General features: G+C 41.3%; 2 protein-coding genes across 8 annotated transcripts in view; one reads left to right on the forward strand and one right to left on the reverse strand.

Annotated features, from left to right (window-relative positions):
* The first annotated feature begins 814 nt into the window (after positions 1–814).
* On the forward strand, positions 815–3,235 carry LOC148311346 (small ribosomal subunit protein uS11). Its single transcript, XM_088256768.1, has 3 exons — positions 815–860; positions 1,062–1,301; positions 2,920–3,235. The coding sequence occupies exons 2-3, from the start codon at positions 1,065–1,067 to the stop codon at positions 3,136–3,138; spliced, it is 456 nt and encodes a 151-aa protein (XP_088112894.1). The 5' UTR covers positions 815–860; positions 1,062–1,064; the 3' UTR covers positions 3,139–3,235.
* Positions 3,236–4,947: 1,712 nt separating this feature from the next.
* LOC148311347 (uncharacterized) overlaps positions 4,948–22,207 on the reverse strand; it is a 58,947-nt gene continuing 41,687 nt past the window's right edge. For 6 of the 7 annotated variants that reach the window (XM_088256775.1, XM_088256774.1, XM_088256776.1 and 3 more), the window contains 13 exons: positions 21,723–21,914; positions 20,101–20,292; positions 19,861–20,019; positions 18,562–19,740; positions 17,411–17,597; positions 17,226–17,326; positions 16,809–17,142; positions 10,154–16,725; positions 8,933–9,221; positions 8,135–8,453; positions 7,405–7,534; positions 7,105–7,287; positions 4,948–6,584 (listed from right to left, as the gene is read on the reverse strand). In XM_088256775.1, the coding sequence (XP_088112901.1) occupies positions 6,492–6,584; positions 7,105–7,287; positions 7,405–7,534; positions 8,135–8,453; positions 8,933–9,221; positions 10,154–16,725; positions 16,809–17,142; positions 17,226–17,326; positions 17,411–17,597; positions 18,562–19,740; positions 19,861–20,019; positions 20,101–20,292; positions 21,723–21,914 (9,930 nt within the window). In that variant the 3' untranslated portion in view covers positions 4,948–6,491. The remainder of the gene's footprint in view (positions 6,585–7,104; positions 7,288–7,404; positions 7,535–8,134; positions 8,454–8,932; positions 9,222–10,153; positions 16,726–16,808; positions 17,143–17,225; positions 17,327–17,410; positions 17,598–18,561; positions 19,741–19,860; positions 20,020–20,100; positions 20,293–21,722; positions 21,915–22,207) is intronic. The other variant, XM_088256772.1, reaches the window with a different exon arrangement.

Genomic DNA, 22,207 nt, shown 5'->3' on the forward strand with positions numbered 1-22,207 from the left:
TAATCCATGATAATATTAAAACAATAAACGTATATATCCCTTACTTTAGTTGATAAGCCATAGTGCTGCATAAGTAAATACTAACAGTCAGTTATCGCCAACTGTTATACGTTCAGTTAACCCTTTGATTCAATACTACTTAGCTTTTCCAGAAAATATTTTTTGTATTGCATGTGTTGCTTTCAACCGTCTGCGAAGAATTTTAGGCGTGCGGTGGTTTGACTTTGTGAAGAGATAAGGCGTAGGACGCAGCAAATCTTAATCACAGTTGCTGTCAAGAAAAGGCGATTCAGCTGGCTTGGCCATGTACTCCGCATGTCTCCTGAGAGTCTTAACATCAAGCTTGCTTCTTTTACAAGGCATCAGGTTCACGCTGCCCAGGACGACCACTGCTAACAATTCGTCGGCAGTTTTCGTCAGAACTTCATGACGTGGACCTGACTTGGAAGGATGTAAGGAGGCTGGCAGTCGACAGAAAAGCCTGGAGACAGTTTTTGGACTCTATACACTCCATATAGGTAGCGGATATGGTGTAATAATATAATTTTCACTAATACGCCGGACCCAGATTAGCGAATTTTTATCGGGAGGCTTACGTCAATACTGATTGAATGGTAGAAATAAACATATAATTTGGTTGATATTTATCAGCGAAAAAAAAACAGCTTGTTTTTTTTTTGTAATGAATACTTAAAATAATATATTATTTTATTTATCGATTTTTCATTTTTGATTCATTCGTCAACTAAGAACTTTAAAAATTTTTGTTTATTTCTGGATATTGTTCGAGATTGCCACACTGGCCACCATCGGCCTTTTTAAACTTCCGTTTTGTGACAGCGGTTTTGCTGCAATTTGCAGTGAGTATTTTAAAGTGAAATAATGCAATTTTTATTCTTTATCGGTTATAAATAATCTTTTATCGTAATACGAATCGAGTTATTTTTAAACTCTATGTACGCGGATTTCGCTAGTCTACAGTGATTACGATGATAAACGCCAATGTGAGAACGTAACCTGTCAACTCTCGTGATAGTGATTACATTATTTTTGTTTTTCAGAATATGGCACCCAAAAGGAATAAAGTTGCGAAGGAAGAGGTCCAGGTTTCTCTTGGACCCCAAGTCCGCGAAGGACAGACAGTGTTTGCGGTTGCTCATATTTTTGCATCCTTCAATGATACATTCGTTCATGTCACCGATTTATCAGGCAGGGAAACGATTGCTAGGGTTACTGGCGGGATGAAAGTCAAAGCCGATCGTGATGAGGCGTCTCCCTACGCTGCTATGTTGGCAGCACAGGTATGTTTATTCTTTTTAAATGTATTTACAGATTTGTCAATAGATTTTTCTGTGAAATTCTCAGTCTTTGGACAATGTTTTAGAATACTTTAAACCAGGAGAAATTAAAAACATGAAGCTCGATGTTTCATTGCATTATTGAGCTTGAAAATTATTTCGAAAATCATAAGAATGTTCATATCAACAACTTGCACTTTTACAGAATTCGTTTCAAAACAACATAATATTGAATTCATATAAAGTCTATTGTAGGCATTCAGCTTCTTCATACTAAAAGGGGGAATCACACGTATTATATATCATTTAAACAATTGATAATAAATTTGTTAAATCAGCGTGAGTTTGTTACGAAATTTGTCTGCAATTCTGTCGGGTGAAACAATTGAATAGCTGTGAATCTTTTATTTGTGTTTTTTTTCTTCATAAACCACTTTAAAAGGAGGATATTTTCGATGAGTGAAGTAGCTGCTACCAATTGTTTTTTTTGTGGCATCGTCAATTTGTTTGTTATGAAAAGCATTGACAGCTCTCGATTTGTCCCACCCAGTAGTTCAAATAAATAGTAATAATTTTAAACAATTAATATGGCGGCATTTTTGCAAAATTACCTCAAGGTCGCTTAGATAGTTTAAGACGTTTATTTTTTTAAATCAAGTGAAATAAATAGTTTGTTAGTTCGAGTTAAGTATTGTTAAAGAACAGTGTTTGAAGATAATCATGCAATTTGACAATAATTTTAGTATTGTCTCATAGATTGGAATTAAGCACATAAATTAGATTTTTAAAAAAAAAAAAACATTGTTACAATATATCCAAATATATGTAAAATAGATGTCTGTCAGCCTTCAAAAGTGCTTAGCTGTGAGAACTGAAATTAATTTGTATATATTTTTAAAAACAATTGTGTATCATTGCTTTAAATTGATGAAAGTGCTTTTTATTTTATTTTTAGGCAGTTTACCATTCGAATTTCTCATCTGGCATTTTTAATTGAATATTCAAATGTTGGACAACGTCTCAATTATAAAGTTTAATGAGATTGTATTATATTTTTTAAATAATTATTTGATAGGTTGTGGAGGATTCTATAAAATTATAAGACATTGTTTGCGGAAAATGCTTAAAAGCGTCTTTTACATACCGTTGATAGAGAGCGGGAGATGCTTATAAGCGTTCTATTTGCTTACTTTTGGTAGAGCGCGAGATGCCAAAGAACATTGTTCAGATCGGGATTGGGTTTGCGATTACTTGCGATTAGTAAACAACCCAAATTATTGTACTAATTAGGGTCGGGGTTGGTGAAAATACTTGTCTATTGTAACCGCAGACAGTTTGTAGAATTCCATTTTAAGTTTTGGGGCAATATATCCAAAATTAAACAAAGATTGAATTCTACTTTTATTTACACATGATAATATATGACGTGTTTTATCTTATTAAGACACTATCAAGCACTAAGTAGAACTGGATCCAATAACTTTGTTTTAATTTTGGATATATTACCCAATAATTTAAAATAAGAATAAAAATCTGCCTGACAACAATGTGTTAGTGTAAGCATTTGATTAAAGTTCTGTAATATGTATTCGTTTGTATCACGCAATGATTGGATTTGCAGGATGTGGCGGAAAAGTGCAAGACACTGGGAATCACGGCCCTGCACATCAAGCTCCGCGCCACAGGAGGCAACAAGACCAAGACCCCCGGGCCGGGCGCGCAGTCCGCCCTGAGAGCCCTGGCGCGCTCGTCCATCAAGATTGGCCGCATCGAGGATGTCACCCCCATCCCGTCCGACACCACTCGCAGGAAGGGAGGACGACGCGGTCGCAGGCTGTAAACTGCCCAAACTATTCTATTTTATGTTTTCACCTCACACCTGTCATGCCGTTATTTTATCGTAATACAGGAAAAATAAACATATAAAAACCCAAAAATCTTTTCTTTCCATGTTAGTGTATTCCCAGAAAAGGTTGACAAACCATAAGGTGAGGACTGACCTCCACATTTCGTCGTAATGTAACATTCGTGGCGAGCATCCGTCTTTGAAACAAGCGGTGAGCAGCTCGGCTCGCTGTACTGACTAAACGAATGCTCGCATCGTAATGTATTACGTTACGATGAAATGGCTCCGGTCAATTCCCACCTTTTCCCACTCTTACAAGTCCAATGTCGAATCTCATTCGACATCGATTTTTTCCTCTTAAGTCCCATGTCGGATGTTATTCGACATATTTTTCATCATTAGTATTATTTATTTAAATTCCAAGCTTACATTTTTGTAGCTCGTATCTATTACAACAGTATGTAGAGCAGAGGAAAAAAGATTTTTTTCCAATTGGAATGTAACTGTCTACCTAGATATTTTTTTTTAATTTTGGGGGACCGGAAAGGGTTGTGTGCCTAGAAGTACTTGCTGACTGCCTCCTATAAGATCAGAATGCATCCATCCTAGGTTTTAAAAAAAATTCACAGTAAATAAATTCTTCACTTCAAACTCTTATCCGCACCCCAATGGTGCATTGGGCACTGCATCATATAAATGCAGTGTTGTCTTGATCGTTAAAACATGAAGGGAAGTTGATCAGCCCTCTGCTTCAGGTACCAATCCAGGGTAATATTGAATAAATATTATACTGAAAAATCACTTATATTTATTTGACCCTTCCCTGGGAACTGAACCCAGGACCTCCAGAACGGTAGCCGAGCTTGCTGAACATTACACACGGAGGCAAACAAATTAATTACAGTACAAGCTTATCCGAATACGAAAAGTCAAGATACATGTATTTGTGACATCTAAAGGTGGAGACTGACCGGAGAATTTCGTCATAACGTAACACATTACGATGCGGGCATTCAGGCAGTCAGTACACCGAACCGAGCGCTCCATCCATAGTTTCGGATGCTCGCCGCGAGCGATGTTACGATGAAATACTCTGGTCAGTCTCCACCTTAACGCAATCAAAGTTGGTCTTTTTTTTTGCATGCATTTTGATTCAAACTCTTTCCATGTATGTGGGCACCACCGAGGCGACATTAGTCATCAGATGAAGTATATGGAGGTAAAATACAAAAAAATAATAATTACTAACTCCAGGGTACTTTCAAAAACAACACCTGGAGTGCATTGCAGGAGCCTGGGCGAGGACCTCTGACGTCGGATCCGTGTTAGGTCATAAGGAACTGTCGTGATACATGATAAAGATAGTGAAGGACATTGGTACCATAAACCAAGCTGGGACACAAAATGCCGAACCTTCTTCTAGTGGAACGGAAAGTCTGTTGATGACAGTCAACATTCCGGCTTTAAAAACTTTATAAAATAAAAAAACTTTTTTTTAACCACTTTTTATTGGTACACTTTATCCAACCTGTTTTGACAAGAACCTTGTCATCATCAGGGTTTATGTACTAAATTCTAAAACATTGAAATACACATAGTTATATAAATATTAATTACCCTTCCCTTACAATACCAAAAACTTCCACGCACTCCGTACACCATATAAAAATGTGATTTAAAAAGAGTGATTGTTCATGTTACAAAACTCAGAATAAAATACAACTAACTCTTGACAAGTTTATTGAAAATATAATTTTTATTCAAAATGTACTTAGTAATTTTGATTATTTATCAAGAATTACTTATCAAATTTTAAAGTACACTTTTAGGTGTTTTTTTCATATTTTTTTACATCCCTCTACTTTCAAACATTTAACTTTCGCACACATTTTCAGGAACCAATTATGTGTGAAAGTTGAGGTCCGCCTGTAATGTGATTTTTCACTCTCATATTTATTTAATACTTTAAACTGGTACCTGAAGCGCAAAACTTATCACCTTTCCTTCATGTGTTAAACAATGAAGATAATATTTCTTCTGTACAAAACGGTGTGCTATGCACCATTGGGTTCGGATAAGGGTAAAAAAAGTCCTAGGATGTGGTTTTGGAGTATTCTTAATAACACATGATAGAATGAATTTTTTTTTAAAGAAAAGCCATTTTTGTTTAAATAATATTTATTCATTCCTATATAATAAAAAAAATAATTTTGATCATGGATTTAAAAAAATTAAAAGGAATTATTAACCTGATCACAAATGGTAAAAATTTTGTAAGTGTATATAAAAACTACGATTGTCATAAAATTTTCAACATTATTTAAAAATACAGGTGGGAAATGTGCCAAGTCCATTAATTCATTGCAAGTAATGATGAAATTACTATATTATGTATTGTGAAAGGAAAACGTAATAACAATATATTTATACCTAAATCTATAATGCAAATTTTACATACATATTATATAAAAATTAAACATAGTCGAAACTATGAATGCAATAATATATTATAAATAATAAATTTTTATATTGATTGGAAAAGCTATAACTACATGACACTGATGTTGGTATATTTCTAATTAAAAATATATATACTCTCTAAATTAAACACTTCTCTGAAATTCAAATTCCTCTAAAAAATAACATAAAAAATTTATACAAATTCATTGTCAATATCTACAGGACTATAGATTAGAAGGGTCGTCAGTCAATATGGGGTATCGCCAACAATGAAGTAATGTACACTTACCACGGATATATAAATAATGAATACGTAATAATATAACAAGAGTATTGCACAAGCCTAACATTTGGTTTATACGCTAAAATTAGTTTAATGGCAGACCGTACAAAAGGCTGTTTCTTCAAGGCAGATTATTTGTTAATGTCATACAGCTGCACTACTCCCACTACTCGCTACTCCTCGTACCAGTAGCGGGATACACTCGCAAATCACAGAATGTACTTTACTTTATACATAGGCTATTTACACGCTATTCTCTATACAACTCTCCACTTTGTTAAATAATGTGTCTATTGTCATTCATTTACTACATATCACGGGTACTGGATTTATACATTTATCATACATACTGTACACTATTTCCATCAATTCCATTCTATACCTTTTTACAACTTATATCCGACTGTTCTAAACAAATAAATGCAATTTTCAAATTCTCATTATCCTTTTGCGACTATAATCTGATGGGAATGTATTCAATTATTAAATAAAGTTCTATACACATATGTATCTACAGGAAACCTAGTTCAGTGACTAGATGGACAAGTTTAGAGTTTGTTTGGTGAAGCGCGCGTTCGTAGCACCGAGAATGGAGTACCCGAGGTTAGTTCATCCACTTGCGGCAGTTGGGGGCGCCGCACATGCACGATATCTTGTGAGCGTCGTCTTCTATGTCAAACTTGTAGTCGTACGCCAACTGCAAGGGAACAAATCTATATACAAGTAACAAAATACGGCACATACGCACCGCACAAATTATATTTTACCATTTTAAGTCAATTAAAATATTTTTCAAAAACCGTTCACATAAAAATTACATATTGCTGGTTTAATGCCAAAGGGCCAAAATGCAAAAAAAACTTTTTATTCCAAAAAAGTATCTAAATCGTCAACATTTTCATATTTGAGAAAGACGCCCATGATTCTAGCGTTAGAAATGTCCATTTCATTTAGAATCATAAGTGTATTTCAAATATGAAAATGTTGACAATTTAGATACCTTTTTGGAATAAAAAGATTTTTTTTGCGTTGTGGCCCTTTGGCATTTAACCAGCAATATGTTGCAAAAAAATATTTATTATTTAAAATCACTTTCTCGGAGAATATGGAGATTAAAACATCTAAATAATCTCGATTTATTAATTTAAAAAATCAGATTTGTGATCAGCACCCCGAGTTAAAAATTTGATTTGTAAAAAAAGAATGTTGGCGATTACCTCTTCTCCCCGAAGGATCCTCCTCTTGGCGAATATGATGATGCGAACGTCCCGTTCCACTTCCACAGCCTCGGCCACGCAGTTGGGGTTGCAGGAGTGGTTGATGTAGCGCGCGAGGCCGCCGCAGAGCGTGGCGTCCACCACGCGCTCCTCGTCCAATCGGAACATGTAAATCCCCCGATTCTACAAAACAAACACTGCTATAACACAACTCCAAGGCGAGGGATCGGGAACCCAGTCCTGGGAGTACCAGTTCTTCCCGTGAGTAAGCAAATTGGCTCTACAGTACTGGCTACTTACGCTAGCTTCGTATTTCTTTTCTCTTATTTCTGAAAGTTCATGTCGTATGACTTCTCCAATATACTCGATGACCATTGTGTACTTTTCCAAATCTCTGGCTGCATACAGTCCTAATCCTTGAATTTTTGACCTGGAAAGGAAATTTCATATAATAATTTAAAAACAATAAGTTATAAACACCCATGCAAAGGATATAACTTACTGTTGAAAGTACTGTTCATATCTGAACTTCATTATTTTAGGTCAAGGCTAAAAATGCAAGAAGGGATCATACGGCGACATGGTGCGCATTTGTTTGAGAATTTGCATTAATATTTTATGGTCTGCTCACATATTAGCAGTGGCTCGTGCCAGTAGGGTTATGTCATTACACAATAAGGCATAGTAGGCACTGGTCGCGTTTCTATATCGAACGCCAGTAATCCAGTTTGCACTAGAAAAGCAGCAAGTACTGCTTTTTTTGCCTATATGGAATGCACGCCTCAGCGTATTAGTATGTGTCTCAGTCACCAAAAATTTAAAATAAATTACATAATTTTTAAATTACATAATTGGATAACATTTATTTTATCTTCAAGATAAAATTCTCCCTTGGTTGGGAGAAAGGATGTTATTTTTATAATGGATTTTTTTTTATTCCTCATATACTATTCACACGGTTATTCAAATCATTTACTGGTGCACAAAGTGTAAAGTGCACATTTATTCTCTTAGTGGTTTTATTAGTTACCTGGCCAAGTAGACGTTGTTCCTCCACTCCTGCTTCATCTTCTTGTACTGGCTGCTCTTGCTGTGCACAAACTGCTTGGAGTAAGGGCAGGCGTGTTCACCCGGCGGCGGGGGCGGCGGCGGAGGCGCGAGCGGTGGCGCGGCAGGGCGCGGCGGCGCGGCGTGGGGCGCACGCACGGCCAGCGCGCGACGCCAGGCGGCCCCGCGCGCCGCACTGCGCGCCTCCGTGCGCGCCGCGCCCGACGGGTTCACCGCCAGCGGGAGCTCCAGCAGCGGGTTACGCCCGTACTTGAAACGGTAGTCGGAGAGCGTGTCGATGCCTGTGGATATAAAATTGCGGTATGAGGGTCTTGCGTAAGTTACATTTTACTCGCAAATGGAATAATAATCCTTGAATTTTTGACCTGTAAAGAAAATTTCATAAAATAATTTAAAAATAACAAGTTATAAACATCCACGCAAAGGACAATAACTTACTGTCAAAACTACTCGGCTGTCCAAACTTAAAACACAGTAAGGGACATTCTACTTAATAGATTCTACTTAGTCCAAAAATGCAAAAAAAACCTACTACAAAAAAATGTCCCTTACTGTGTCTTGAGTTTGGATAGCCGTACTGTTCATATGGTATGAGGGTCTTGCGTAAGTTACTTTTTACTCACAAATGTAGTGAACAATAAAGAAGAATCTTCTTCTCCATCAACACTCTTCTCTAGTTATCCGTTAACTGAAAAAGCAATGTGAGAGAAAATAAGATGAGAGTGAGATGAAAATGAGTGTGGTGGCTAGTGGCACTCACCCGGCAGGCTCTCCAGCACGCGCACGACGGCAGGCTCGGTGAGGCCGAAGAGGTCCTCGCCGGTGACGTGGTCCGGCCACAGGCGCAGGGTCTGGTTGTGCGCGCGCAGGGCGGCCAGAGCGGCCAGCAGCGGCGCCCAGGCGGCCCGCGGGCTCGGCCCCCGCCACTCGGCTTCCGCGCCCTCCTCCTGCGCGCTCACCACAAACTCGGGCCGCGCACCCCCGTCTACGATGGAGCACACGTAGCGGCAGCGCGAGTTCAGGCGCCTGGCCGACCAGTAGAAGCGGACCTAGTACAAACATCACGCGACCATTCATATTTATCATTTGCTGGCAGGTGTACCAATTCACGATTAATTCAAACATAATGAAAAACTACAATGAACTAAAATGACTGGCAAACGTTTCTGGCTGATTTGAAACAATGTCACTTTTAGAGAAATAAGGTAGATTGACCCATTGCACCACTAATAAAGATGACATAATATGTTCATACAACACACTATTCAAATTTTACACATTTTTTTATTACACTAACATTAAGATTACAAACAAAATAAAAATGGTAAAACATAAAAGCACATTTTTTTGTTGTTCGTAAGCAAGATCATTATGGCTAATCCCCATTGTCATTCGGTTTTAATGTGAAAAAATCACTTCAAAGACAAACCAGCAAATCGCCAGCTTTGTGAGTCAGTGACAAATTGACCTTGGCCAGCGATTCACCGGCTTTGTGTTGCAATGGATTAACAGTAATTAAAACATTGTTTGCGGGAAACGCTTAAAAGCATCAGCTTTTTGTACAGCGCGAGATGCCAAAAAACAATACGCAGATCGGTATTGGGTTTGTGGTTACTTGTGATTACTATGCGACCCTAATGAGTATAATAATTAGGATGAAAAAACTGTCCGCAAACAATGTGTTAATAAAGAAGTGTTATTTTATATGATATAATCCCTCAGTTTTTGCAGATTTATTATTTGCGCTGTTGCATATTTGCGGATGATATTGTCACTCAATATAATCACAGTAAATAGTATGTAATCAAATTTAGCTAATTTGTAATTGTCAATTGTAAACATTAAAATTAACAAAAATTTGTGTAAAGAACACGTTAAAAATGTTACAGTATTGAATTCCTTACAAAATTCGCGCATTCTAAATTTGCAAAAGAAAGTCCTATTATTTAGCTAGGGTCACTATAAGATAGAGAAAACTCACAATTTTATATCCCACGGGGTAGATGTAGTGCGGAGTGTGGTAGGTGGCGAGCTGGTGAGGCAGCAGCTGCCCCACGGACAGGAAGATGAGGCCGCCCACCCGCAGCAGGTAGGTGAGGTCGGCCAGGTGCATGACGGCCGCCACCTGCCGACTCTCGTCGCGCTGGACGTATACGCGGCGCTGCACGCTCAGCGTGGTGAGCTCGCTGTCCTTCTCCCCCTTGGGCACGTGCGCTGAGCAGTGCGCCGTCTTGTTCTTGTGGAACACGCACTTGTCCTTGACGGCGCAGCTCAGGTGGTACACGTTGCTGCAGCGCGCCTTGAAGCAGCGCACCGTGGCGCCCATCTTCTCGCAGAACACGCACGCTGTGGACATGCCCGCCTGCAACGCGTTCTCGAAGTTCATCAACGCCCCGTTCACCGTCTCGTACACGCCGTCCGACCACAGCGCGCAGTTAAGGTGCACCCACTTGTCCACGTCGTAGTTGAGCAGGCGTGCGGGCCCGTCCGCGATGCCGTCGCCCTGCATGTGGCACAGAAAGCAGCGCCGCATGTCCTCGGGGAGCTTGGCGGGCATCACCGCGATACCCGTACGGAACACCAGATCCGTGATCTCCCGCTCCGTGGGCCGCTTGTAGCGCGTCGGCGGCAAGATGCACCCCGGCGACCATAGCTTGTATTGTAGCCCGCGGAATTGTTTAGGAGGCGGTCCGCTCGCGGTCTCTTCTTTGATTGCTTGCTTCGAGCCCTTCTCTTCGCTCTTGAAATCCGGACTTTGACTACTTTCTGTTTTCATCAGAGTTTCACTATCCAACGAGTCCATAAACATGAGATCCACCTTATCGCCTTTGGAATTCAATTTGGAACCTAAATGGTCCGTGGTATCCATGTTTTCCACCAAAGTCATGCCTGGATCCTCTTTTTCTCTTATCTTCAGTGCGGTTGTTAGATTATCCCCTTGGAACCTTTTGATGGAATTTTTATTATCGATAAGAATGTTGGTCGGTCGCCAGGCGAATCTTTTATAACATTGGTTACTGCAAAAATACAGCTCCGAATCAGTGTCATTTAATAAATCGTCACTATTGGATTTAAGGGAACTAAGTAAAGGAAAATCGGAGGCTTTGGCTCGAAGAACGGAATCCAAAATAACGACATCGCAATGTCGGCAAAATTTAGCTGCCCCGTTAAGTATACTTTGAATATCTATAGGAGTACCCTCCTTCCCGTCCTTGCCCTTGGAGCGATACAAGCCGAGTCGGTGCGGCGAGGGCGGAGTGGCCGTCCTCTCCACGATCTGGTAAGCGGTCGGAGGGGGTATGTGCAGAATACACGCTAGCTTCTTGAGCACTCCCAGTATGTCTTCTGCAGCTCCCGATGTTAAAGTTAATGTGACTTTTACGTTTCCCGGATTTTCCGAATCATTATCACTTGCCATTTTCGACTTTATGGAAACAACTTCCTTACTGACATTATTAGAAATATTTTCTTTATCTTTTTCCGGTTCCTTTTCACAAGTTTGTAGAGAGAGAGGTTTAACTCTGATGGGTATGGGTACAATAATAGGGATGATGGGAGATGAGGGTCGACAGTTATCGTCGTCACTATCCGACTCTTCATCGATGAGCCTGAGTCCTGGAAATGGATTGGGATCATCCCAAAACCACGACTCGGGACTCGAACTACTGATTATCGTATCGGGTGTATCCACATCTCTCTCTTTGAAAAGAAATTCTAGTCTTTTATCATCAGAATCGGCGTCCAATCGAATGGGCGAGAACTCTTGGTCGTAGAATCCTCGCTGCGTAGACACTGGAGGTTTCTCCGGGATGGGTTCTTCTTCGCCGAACGGTTTAGCACTGTAGAAGTCCGCTACGTTAGGTATGCGAGCATCGCCAAACTCGCCAACTAGATCTCCGAATCTCATGTTATAATCTTTAGATGTTACTACTTTAGACATATCGCCTAATCCAAAAACGGGACAAACTCCGTAATTTTTTCCTAACAGTGGTTCCTGAACTTGCATGGGTGGAAGTTGTCTCAATTGGGCCATCAAATTATCAATGAAAGTATCGTAATCTTCCTCAACCTTGGAACCTTTTCTCGGTCGCTTTTTCGTCGTTGTTGTTGTGGCTTCAATTTTTTGGGTATTCTGCATTTGACGGCGCTTTTGCTGATATTCTCTCCGCTTTCTCTTTTTAGCTTCTAACGCGGTTTCTTGAATAACGCAGTTGTCATTACTAGTTTCCATACTTATAGCCGTATCAGAGAGTTCTTCTTTCATGGCAATGTCTAGTTTTCCTTGGTCAGATGCGGCCGAAATACCAGAAATAGCAGACTGTTGGGAACTCTCATCCAAAAGCTCTTTCTTTACTTCTTGAGGAATAAAGGGTTGGCTTATCGGGCTCTGTTGAGGAACGGTAATTTCCTTTTTTATATGCAGAGGTGAAATATCATTAGAGGATAATGAAAATGCCGGTGGTGTCTCGGATGGCGTGGATGATGTAGGCGTCAGAGGGGGATCTTCCCTGATAATAAGTTTGCTCAATGGTTTTCTAACATCCATCAAAGACTGCGTGGAAGTCTGAGTAGTTACAGGTAAGGAGGTAATTATTAACGGTGCCGTGGAAGACTGCGGAGGCAGTGATACAAAAGCAGATTCTCTGGAAAGGATCGGCCTCGGTGATGTTTTGGGTGGCTCCGCGGATGTGGTGAGGGGCATGTGCGGCGGAGGAATGGACGGGCGGGCCAGCTGCGCTTCCAGCGAGGGCACCAGTCCCAAGCTAGGAGCGGGGCGCTGGCTGGCCAGCAGAGACGGGCCCATCGTTCTGGACGGCGGGACACTCGGAGAGGTGGCTCCGGAATTTTGAAGAAGTTGTTTAAGTAGTACGTTTTGAGATTCATCAGTCTTCTGCGGTATGCTGGAAAACTTGCATCCGCTCGATTCTAAATTTGGCGTACTGTTATCGTCACATTCCATCGGCTCACTTTTAACAATGACAGATTCTAAGCTGTGCCGCTTTATCGGTTGAATGTGTCCGACAACAACATCGCTCTTCGGTTCATCCGTTGATTTTGAACGTTTCAACGGCGAAGTGAGTTGACTATGCAAAAGTTTAGACGACGTTACCATGTTAGGAGACATGAGAATTTTGTTATTCATGGTCTGAGTGAGACTAGCACTCAGAATACTGTGAGATGCGGTCGATTGCGCATTCGCCAGTTGATGAGAAGATATTATGGTAGCGGGTCTGGAGCTCATTACCAATGCCGGAGGTTGACTAGAGCTGATACTTTGTAGAGGAAGTTGAATGCTATTAGGACCGTGTCGCGCAGATTGTAACAAAGTAGAGCTCAGAATGTTTGTAGAGATGAGTTGAGCTTTATGGAGAGGCGAGGATGCTGTTGATGTTTGCATATTAGTTTGAATCACCGATGCCATAGCTTGAGGAGTGTTAGATTGAATTTTGGACAAAGCCGGCATTTGGATCATTTGCTGACTCATGATAGGGTTCTGTACAGTCGAAGTGGGTTGCTCTTCGGACGAGGTTTGGGTCACAACTAATGGCGATTGTACAGGAGACTTGGATAGCAAAAGTGGACTGTGTCGTGGAGATCCCGTCGGTGAGCCGTGAGGCGATTGCTGACTTCGGAGAATGGCGGTATTGACCGAAGTTACATTATTCATTCTCGAGGTCTGGCATATATTCATCTGCGATGTATCTGGTAAGTTTATCATATTATTCATGACTGCCTTTTCCATCAGGCCACGGTTAGTACTTTTACTGGTTACAACCTCCACTTTTGTAGATGGTAAAAGATTTTCAAAATTAACTTGTGTGGATGAACCCAGATCTGTTTGCATAAGAGATTTTTTCATTGACGTGATTGAAGAATTCACCGATGACTCATTCTTGGATGCGGACATAATAGATCTCACCTGTTGAGACACATTAGCGATATTGGCTGTGAGTTCTGTCGGCTTAGACAAGGGTGATAATTGGGGCATTATAGTTGTTATTCTCGACGTGGCTACTGTAATAGGAGATGATTCCCTCGATCTCATGATAACATGTACCGGAATGGTGGACTTCAAAGGCTCTTGATTATGGTCGGTCGAATTACTATTCAAATCTTGTCTTATAATATCGTCAAGATCTGCCATCGAATCCTGTTCTCTGTCCATTGAAGTTGAAGTGTTGTCTTGCGAGGAATCGGACTGATGTTCTCTGAGTTTAATAGGGAACAGTTTGGGTTCGCCGCTGTTAATGTTTTTAAGCATGTTAAACATTTCTTCAAATATTTTGACTTGTTTTTGAGTTGAGTTTCCACGGCTGTCCATTTCAGAATCCGAGTGAGCTTGCAGAGTGATGTTATCTAGATATTGTTCTTGCGATGGCGTAGGAGAAGGAATAGATATTTGGATAGACTCTTGCGACACATCGGATGATATTCTCATGTTAGAATCCAATACCAATTCTTTGGTGGGGTTTGCGATGGCTTTAATCGTTTTTATACTAATTAAATCGGTACTATCGTTTGACAAGCTCCGGTCCGTTTCCATATCGTTAGAATTACAATTACTCATGGCTTGATTGAAATGTTTGGAAACTTCACAAATCTCTTCCGTTTTAGTAACTTTTTCTTCTTCATCTCCTTCCATTATGTTATCGGGAATTTTTTCACTGACTCTATCCGGTGACTTTGATATTTCGGGCTTAATAATAGCGATCGAGGAAATAGTTTTTTGCGGGAGTTCAGTTTGGGAAGACATTTCACCTTCGATATCACTTCCTTTTATTTTATAAATATTATGACCAGATGCGACGGAAGATGTACTTTTATTACTCGAAAGGACAAACTTTTTTTCCTGGCTTTCGACTTTTCCAATTTCAACACTTTCAGTTTTGGAAGGATCATTATCTCCACCCTCATCTTGGCTGAGAGAGCTATCGGGAGAAGCAGACTCGTCCTGAAAGATTTTTGCTGGCAACGTGGTATCCTGAGACACCGACATGGAAGATATTTTCGTACTAGAGATGGTCGGTTTAGGTGGTTTCCCCATAGGCTTTACGATCTTCTGTTTGATATGCTGTTGTGTCAAGATGGGTATCGGCATTCTAGGACTATTTCCCGCCGTTGTTGTGGATAGCGTGATCACCGGACTCAATGTGGCCATCCTGGGAATGTTGGTCGATATGACGCTTATTACGGACGATATGGGCTTTGATATGGGGACATTTAGAGGAGTAGAGATCGTGATGGGTATCTTCTTCATATGAGAAACAGGAGAATTATTTCCTTGCGCGCCGGTGCCAACGGAACCGATAGGTACGCTCAAGCTCTTTAAAACGGGAACAGAAATAGTTTGATTGGCAATAGAGACAGAAGCCACGGTAGCTTGCGATACCTCATTGAGGATTTTAGTGTTAGAGTGCGGAGCTATAACTGCCGCACTGAGTAAGGGTAATCTCGATATTCCGGATGGTGTCTTCCCAGTATTTAAAAGCTTAAACTGTTGAACGCCTGTTGAATTTTGCGGGGGTTTAGCGCCGAGACTGATTACAGCCACAGTTTTCTTAGTAGTCTCAGTTCTCGTGATTGTTGTCGGCGGTGTCTCCGAAACAGTCGCAGTTGGAGGTTTTTCACAGGGGGCTTTTTTCGGAGCATCCTCTTCTACAGCATCTTCTGGTTTCCCGCTGTCAATCAATTCTTCGAAATCTTCCTCAGTGGCTATTTGCTCTTCCGGAGACACATTCGAGCTAATCACCACAATATCCGAATCTTCGTCTATTTGCACCACCTTTTTTGTGGATTGTTTGTGTTGATTCACAGGTTTGCTAGTAGTATCATTGTCTAAATGCATGCAAGCGCCTTCGTCTTCACTTTCGGCAGCGGGACTCTGGACATTACACTCTTCGTTGGACTCGGATGTCTGACGACTGTAACTGATAACAACAGAGTTGTCTTTTTGAATGAAATTCAAATGCTTGATGGAGTCATCACTGTCGACGGTGTAATCGACACAGTCGGCTGAAAATAAGACATATTCTTGAGCATCTAGTGGACTCGCAGCGATCTCAGAGATGTCTACTTGCGGGAAGGGTTCCATCACGGAGAGTTCTCCTTGGTCCGAATCTCCCGCAGCAGCACACAACGACACTTCGGCACCGACAAAATTCTTATCATTTTCATCATCATAATCGAGTATTTGCTGTTTATTATTGTCATCCGGACTACTATCTATTAATACAATTTCTTCACTAGCGGAACGAGCACTTTCTGTAGTTTTCTTATCAACCGGTTTGCCGATCTTATTTCCTTTTGCTTCTTCCGTTACCTTGGTGTCTTTATTACTAGATTTGGACCCGTCTAAAACCAAAGAATACGTTTTGCCGGGACTGACCGGAGGAGTACACGAGCTCTCTTCCGGGTCGATAAGGTCCGAAATAGTAAGAGCCGCTATTTTCATGTTGGTTACAGAGTTAGAGGTAGAAATTTTCACTTGAGGTTTCTTTTTGAGAATTGATACTTTGCTGATGTGCGGCTCTTTCTTTTGTTTCACAATTGGACCTGCAAATGATATAAACTTGTAAACAGGGAGAATGTAAAAAAAAAAGCATTTAAAAAAAGGTTAGAAATGGGCGGCGGCTTACTATTGTCACTCTGCTGGTTGCTGGTAGATTGAGTAGGTTGGTGATCGGGTCTCTTGGGAACCGGGGGCTTGTTGAGTCCCCACATGGGAGAACCTCCTCTCAGGCCCAGCTTGAAGTACGTGTAGCGGGCGAGACCGGGCGGCAGGGGCGCGGCACTGTGGGGGGCGTGGGGGTTACCTCCGCCTCCTCCGCCCGCATCGGGGCCCGGGGAGGGCGAGGGTGCCACCAGAGGAGAGGAGGGAGGCTGAGAAGACACCAGAGGACTCCTCGAAAGAGGCGAGCTGGGAGGTTGGCCCATGGGGCTGTATTGCTGCCTTTGAAGCATCTGTTGGCGCTTCAAAAATAAGTATGTAAAATTAATACGACGGAAAAACCAAAGTATTTTGAAAACGTGAGTCAAGAAAGAAAATTATTTACAGATATTGAATCATTAGGCGAGGCTCCCGGCGACATCAGAGGTTGAGGGCTTCCCAAAGGAGAAGATTGTCTGGGTGCAAATTGTACTCCGACTCGCATACCTAGAAAGAGATTCTCACTATTTAAAATATTCCGCAATACGTTAATATAATAAATCGGAATATACCGATGATATGGACCATTACCCTGTTGATGCATGTTGTGTGGCTGGGGCGGTCGGGCAAACCTGGTCTGCAGAGGAGACCCCTGGGGCCGGGGGAACATGACCTGCGGGGAGCGGCCTCCCACTCCACCCACCCCAGGGGAGGGGCTGAATGGAGGGGGAGTGCCTCCAGCACCCAAGGGTGAAGCGCCGCCACTCAGATTACCACTCTTAAAAAAACAAACACGGCTTTTTAAACAAATACCGGTAGATTTAAGTTAAGTAAATAAATACAATTGTCCGCCTCCGTAGTGTAATGGTCAGCACGCTCGGCTACCGTTCTGGAGGTCCCGGGTTCGATTCCCAAGGGGGGTAAAATAAATGGAAGTGATTTTTTCACTGTCATATTTATTCAATATTATCCTGGACTGGTACCTGAAGCGGAGGGCTGATCACCTTTCCTTCATGTGTAAACGATCAAGATAACACTGCGTTTATATGACGCAGTGCCCTATGCACCATTGGGGTGCGGATAAGGGTTTTATTATTATTTATTATTATTAAATAAATACACGCGATAATTTTTTTTTAAGCAGAAGACCTTATGGTAAAAAGTCATTAAATTCAAACAGACAAAATTTGAAAAATATTACTTTATTATTTAAATATGTTTGTTAACACACTTCGGATGGGAAAGGTATTTTTACCCATTCGGTCGATTGATGCTGAAGGATGGGACGGGTATTTTTACCTTTAATGCCGGCCTCATTTTGAAGGCAGAAAAGAAGGAATTATCCATTGTTTGTATTTGAATATTATATCCAAATTTTTTTAATAAAAATATATCACAAACACCCAGACTAATGTAAATAAATCTTTCTTGAATTAATTTTACAATTGGAGGGAATCAAACCCACAATGCCAGTTTCACAGTTGAGCTCAACCCAATTATGCCACAGCGCCTGTCTTAATCTCAAGGTTTAAACCTTAAGGTCTTAACTGTATGTACATTATTATCAAATCCCATCGTCAGCGGTCCGTAGACGTAAAAAAATACCCATCTGAAATGTGTTAAGAATTATCGGCATTTTTTTTTTAAAATTACATATCTGTGAAAATTGTTTTTTCAAATTATTTAAAAACTTGAATTATACGTTTTTCTGTAGTATTGACTTTGAATGTTTAATTTATTACCTGCATGGATTGGAGTTGAGGAGAATGAGACGTAGCCGGGCTGTGCAGATTCTGCATCTGCATGGACATCTGGGGACTGGGAGTGGACATGGGTCTCTGGTTTTGTTGCAGCTGCTGTCCCGGACTGATCATCTGGTGGCCGGGACTGACCATGTGCTGCTGCTGGCTAGGACTGACCATCTGGTGCGGTCCAGGGCTGACCATCTGGTGCCCGGGGCTGACTATCTGGTGCTGCCCGGGACTGGGCATCTGGTGCTGCTGCTGAGTCAAGTGGTGTTGGTGCAGCATCAGCCTCTCCTGCTGTTGGGGCTGTTGCGAGTTGATAAGTTGCTGATGCTGTTGCGACTGATTTTGAAGCTGATGGTGCAGCTGCATTTGCGGAGAAGGTGACTGGCCCGAAACCAAATGTTGCTGTATTTGTTGCAATTGTGGGTTTTGAATTTGTTGCTGATTTTGTGACAGTTGTTGGGTTTGGACAAATTGGCTTTGGCTCCCGGCATTCTGCAACTGCTGTTGATTTTGCTGTTGCAAACGCTGTTGATTTTGCAGCTGCTGTTGGTTCTGCAACCGTTGCTGATTCTGCAATTGTTGATTTTGTAACTGTTGCTGAGTCTGCTGCAATTGTTGCTGATTTTGTAATTGTTGTTGATTCTGCAGCTGTTGATTTTGTAACTGCTGATGAGTTTGCAATTGCTGCTGCGTTTGCAACTGTTGCTGCGTTTGCAACTGTTGCTGATTTTGCAACTGTTGTTGATTTTGTAACTGTCGCTGATTCTGTAATTGCTGCTGCCGATTCTGTAACTGTTGCTCACTTTGCAAGTGCTGCTGTTGATTTTGGAGTTGTTCATTTTGCGTCTGTTGAGTTTGCAACTGATGGCCTTGTATCAGTTGTTGATTCTGGAGTTGTTGTTGGGGATTCCCTTGCGACTGTTGAATTATCCGATCTACCACATTGCCCATGGTTTGCTGTTGACTCAGCTGGTTTTGAGTTTGGCCGATAAGAGGAGTCTGCGGAGACATCCGACTCAGAGGAGAGATTTGCTGTTGCGGATTAATATTTCCCTGTTGCTGCACTATGACCTGCTGCGGGCGAAAATTGCCTTGCTGTTGTCCCAAAAGTCCACCGGTCTGCTGCTGCTGCAGTTGAGGTTGTTGCTGCTGCTGCTTATTCCGGTATTCCTTAAGGTAGACCAACAAGAAAATATATTTAGAATATATAAATAAAGACAATTATTTCATTACAATTATAAAAGATATTTTAAAAATGAAAATAGTTTTCCGGTTAAGTTTGTACATTACCTGTACTAGCATGCTATGCTGTCGACTTTGCTTACGAGCCGCTTCCAAATGTTTCTGCAATATGGCCTGCTCGCCAGAAACTCTGGCCAGTTCCGTAGAGTCAGGAGCGGCAAGTTCATTACCGGACTTGCGAAGTTGCCTCTGTTTACTGTTTAATGACTGGAAAATAAATCATCGATAAGCACAAAGCCGAGAATAGCACACGTAGGATCGAAACGGTTCGCCCGAGTGGAGTTATACCTTTCTTATCTTCCTGAGTTTTTGCACCTCGGTCTCGTAGTACTTGAGCTGGTGCGTGAGGAGCGTGTTCTGCTGCTGCAGCCACTGCTCGTACTGCAGCTGCGCCTGGCGCTCGGCTTCCGTGGTGACTCGCTCAGGCGGCAGCGGTGGCGCGGGCAGTGACTGGCAGTTGTACAGAGGAACGGTGCCCACCTGCAAGATACACATTTCTCATTCCAAACAATGTTACGACAAAGCGCAGGATGAAGACCCAACTGCCTTTATGAGATTTTTAGGTATTTAAAAATTAACAGTCTCAAAAAGGGTCTTTAAAACACCTCTGCTCCTGTTATAGAAGAAGACCCTATGAAAAAAGTCAATAATAAAGCGATGTGGAATTAAAGTCATCAATGGTTTTGGTTTTTTTTCTTTTTTAAAGAAATATTTATGTTTTTATTATTTACACAAGTATTTCAATTTTATACTATTTCTGTGAGCCTAAGCGGCTTATTATTAGAAATAGGTATCAAATTGTGGTAGAGTGGGTTCGAACCGAGAAACTCTGACTCAACAGTCTGCGACACTAACCACGGGCACGTCTGTGGCACCGCCGTGTGGCATGTTGCGCCATCTTGTTGAAACCACAGCTAAAGTTAAAGTCACATCAATGCCATTCAACTGAGGTACAAAGAAGTCAGTGATCATGATTCTGTAGTGCTCGGGCTAAATTAGGAACTGGTTAACCTTCCCCTCCCGGTAATGTGTATTTACTACAACTCGACTTTTCAAATGAGAATATCAATATAAAATATAATAGATAGGGGCTCAGAATTTTTGTCTTCCTCCGTAATATAATTATGTATTACATGAAAGTATTATAATAAAAAGTTATTCATTTGCAACAACGGAAATAAATAATTTGTGAAAAAATCGGGAATAAAATCACCAATACACAAACGATTTTCAGAGTATGGTGCGTGCCGCACTTTGAGTACACGCGCATGCGGCTTCATACTGTTTACGATGATCTCATTTTAGTTACAAGTTACAAGTTACAAGTCGTCGTTCAGGGTGGTCGTGTCGCTACGCTAGCTATGGCAGCCACTTGCGATGTATTTTTTTTCTCTTCATTAGGTATTTACCAGAGCTAACATTACAAAATTGTTCCATTTCAACTTCAACTATGGGCAATAAAAGCAAATTTAGGAATATTTATTACTTTTTCTCGTTTTTAAACCATATTTTCATATGGTGTATAAAATACATTTAACTCTACTCATCAATTACTTTAATCACTCGAGGAAAAAATTCATATAGGTCTCCAGCAGCTGGAGGATTTTTTTTAGAAAAAACTAAGATATTCTAAGAAAATTAGAAAAAAATATTTTTTGGAAAGGTAGCAAATAAGTATGCTTATTTATGTTTACAAATATATAAAGAAACAAGTAAACATGAAGAAACCTGTCCGTGCACCCTTGGATTTTGTAAACAATAAAATGTATGACTATAGGTTCATGGCGCCGCTGGGGCGCCTAACGAGTGGGATTAATGTTTTATGTGGCACTGTAGCGGCGCCTCTCGAGTGATAAGGGTTAAAGTTTTTAGCACCGTAAGGGAAGGGTTAAAAAGCTAAGTTTCCTAACCTGGGGTTGTGGTTGCGCGGGAGGGGCAGGGGTGGGCGGCGGCTGCTGCCAGTGCTGCGCGGGCGGCGGCGGGGGGGCCGGGTGCTGCAGGGGGGCCGCGGGCGCGGCGGGCCCGCCTGCCTCGGGGGCGTCCCCGCGCCCCTGCTCGCGCTTCTCCTGCTCCACCAGCTCCTCCAGCAGGAGCGGCTGCTCCTACCATCACAACGCGGTCAATACTTGGCACACATTACCCTTTCAATTACGACTAGGCTTTTATTTTTACTAGATAATAGATATGTGAAGCGTGTAAGCGGGTTGTTAAGGATATCGTAAATGTATTATTTTGAGAAATAAAAAGACTTTGTGTTTTGATCCACTCACATTTTTATTGACCAACTAGTTTCGGCAACAACCTGTTGCCCTCTTCAGGGTTTAATTTGACTTTTAATTTATGATTTATGACTTTCAATATTCAAAACATATCATAAATGTACTATGTAAACATT

The sequence above is a fragment of the Brachycentrus maculatus genome, unplaced genomic scaffold, assembly GCF_059751285.1.
Source record: "Brachycentrus maculatus isolate JH-2025_06_01 unplaced genomic scaffold, ASM5975128v1 h1tg000066l, whole genome shotgun sequence".
Lineage (NCBI taxonomy): Eukaryota > Metazoa > Arthropoda > Insecta > Trichoptera > Brachycentridae > Brachycentrus > Brachycentrus maculatus.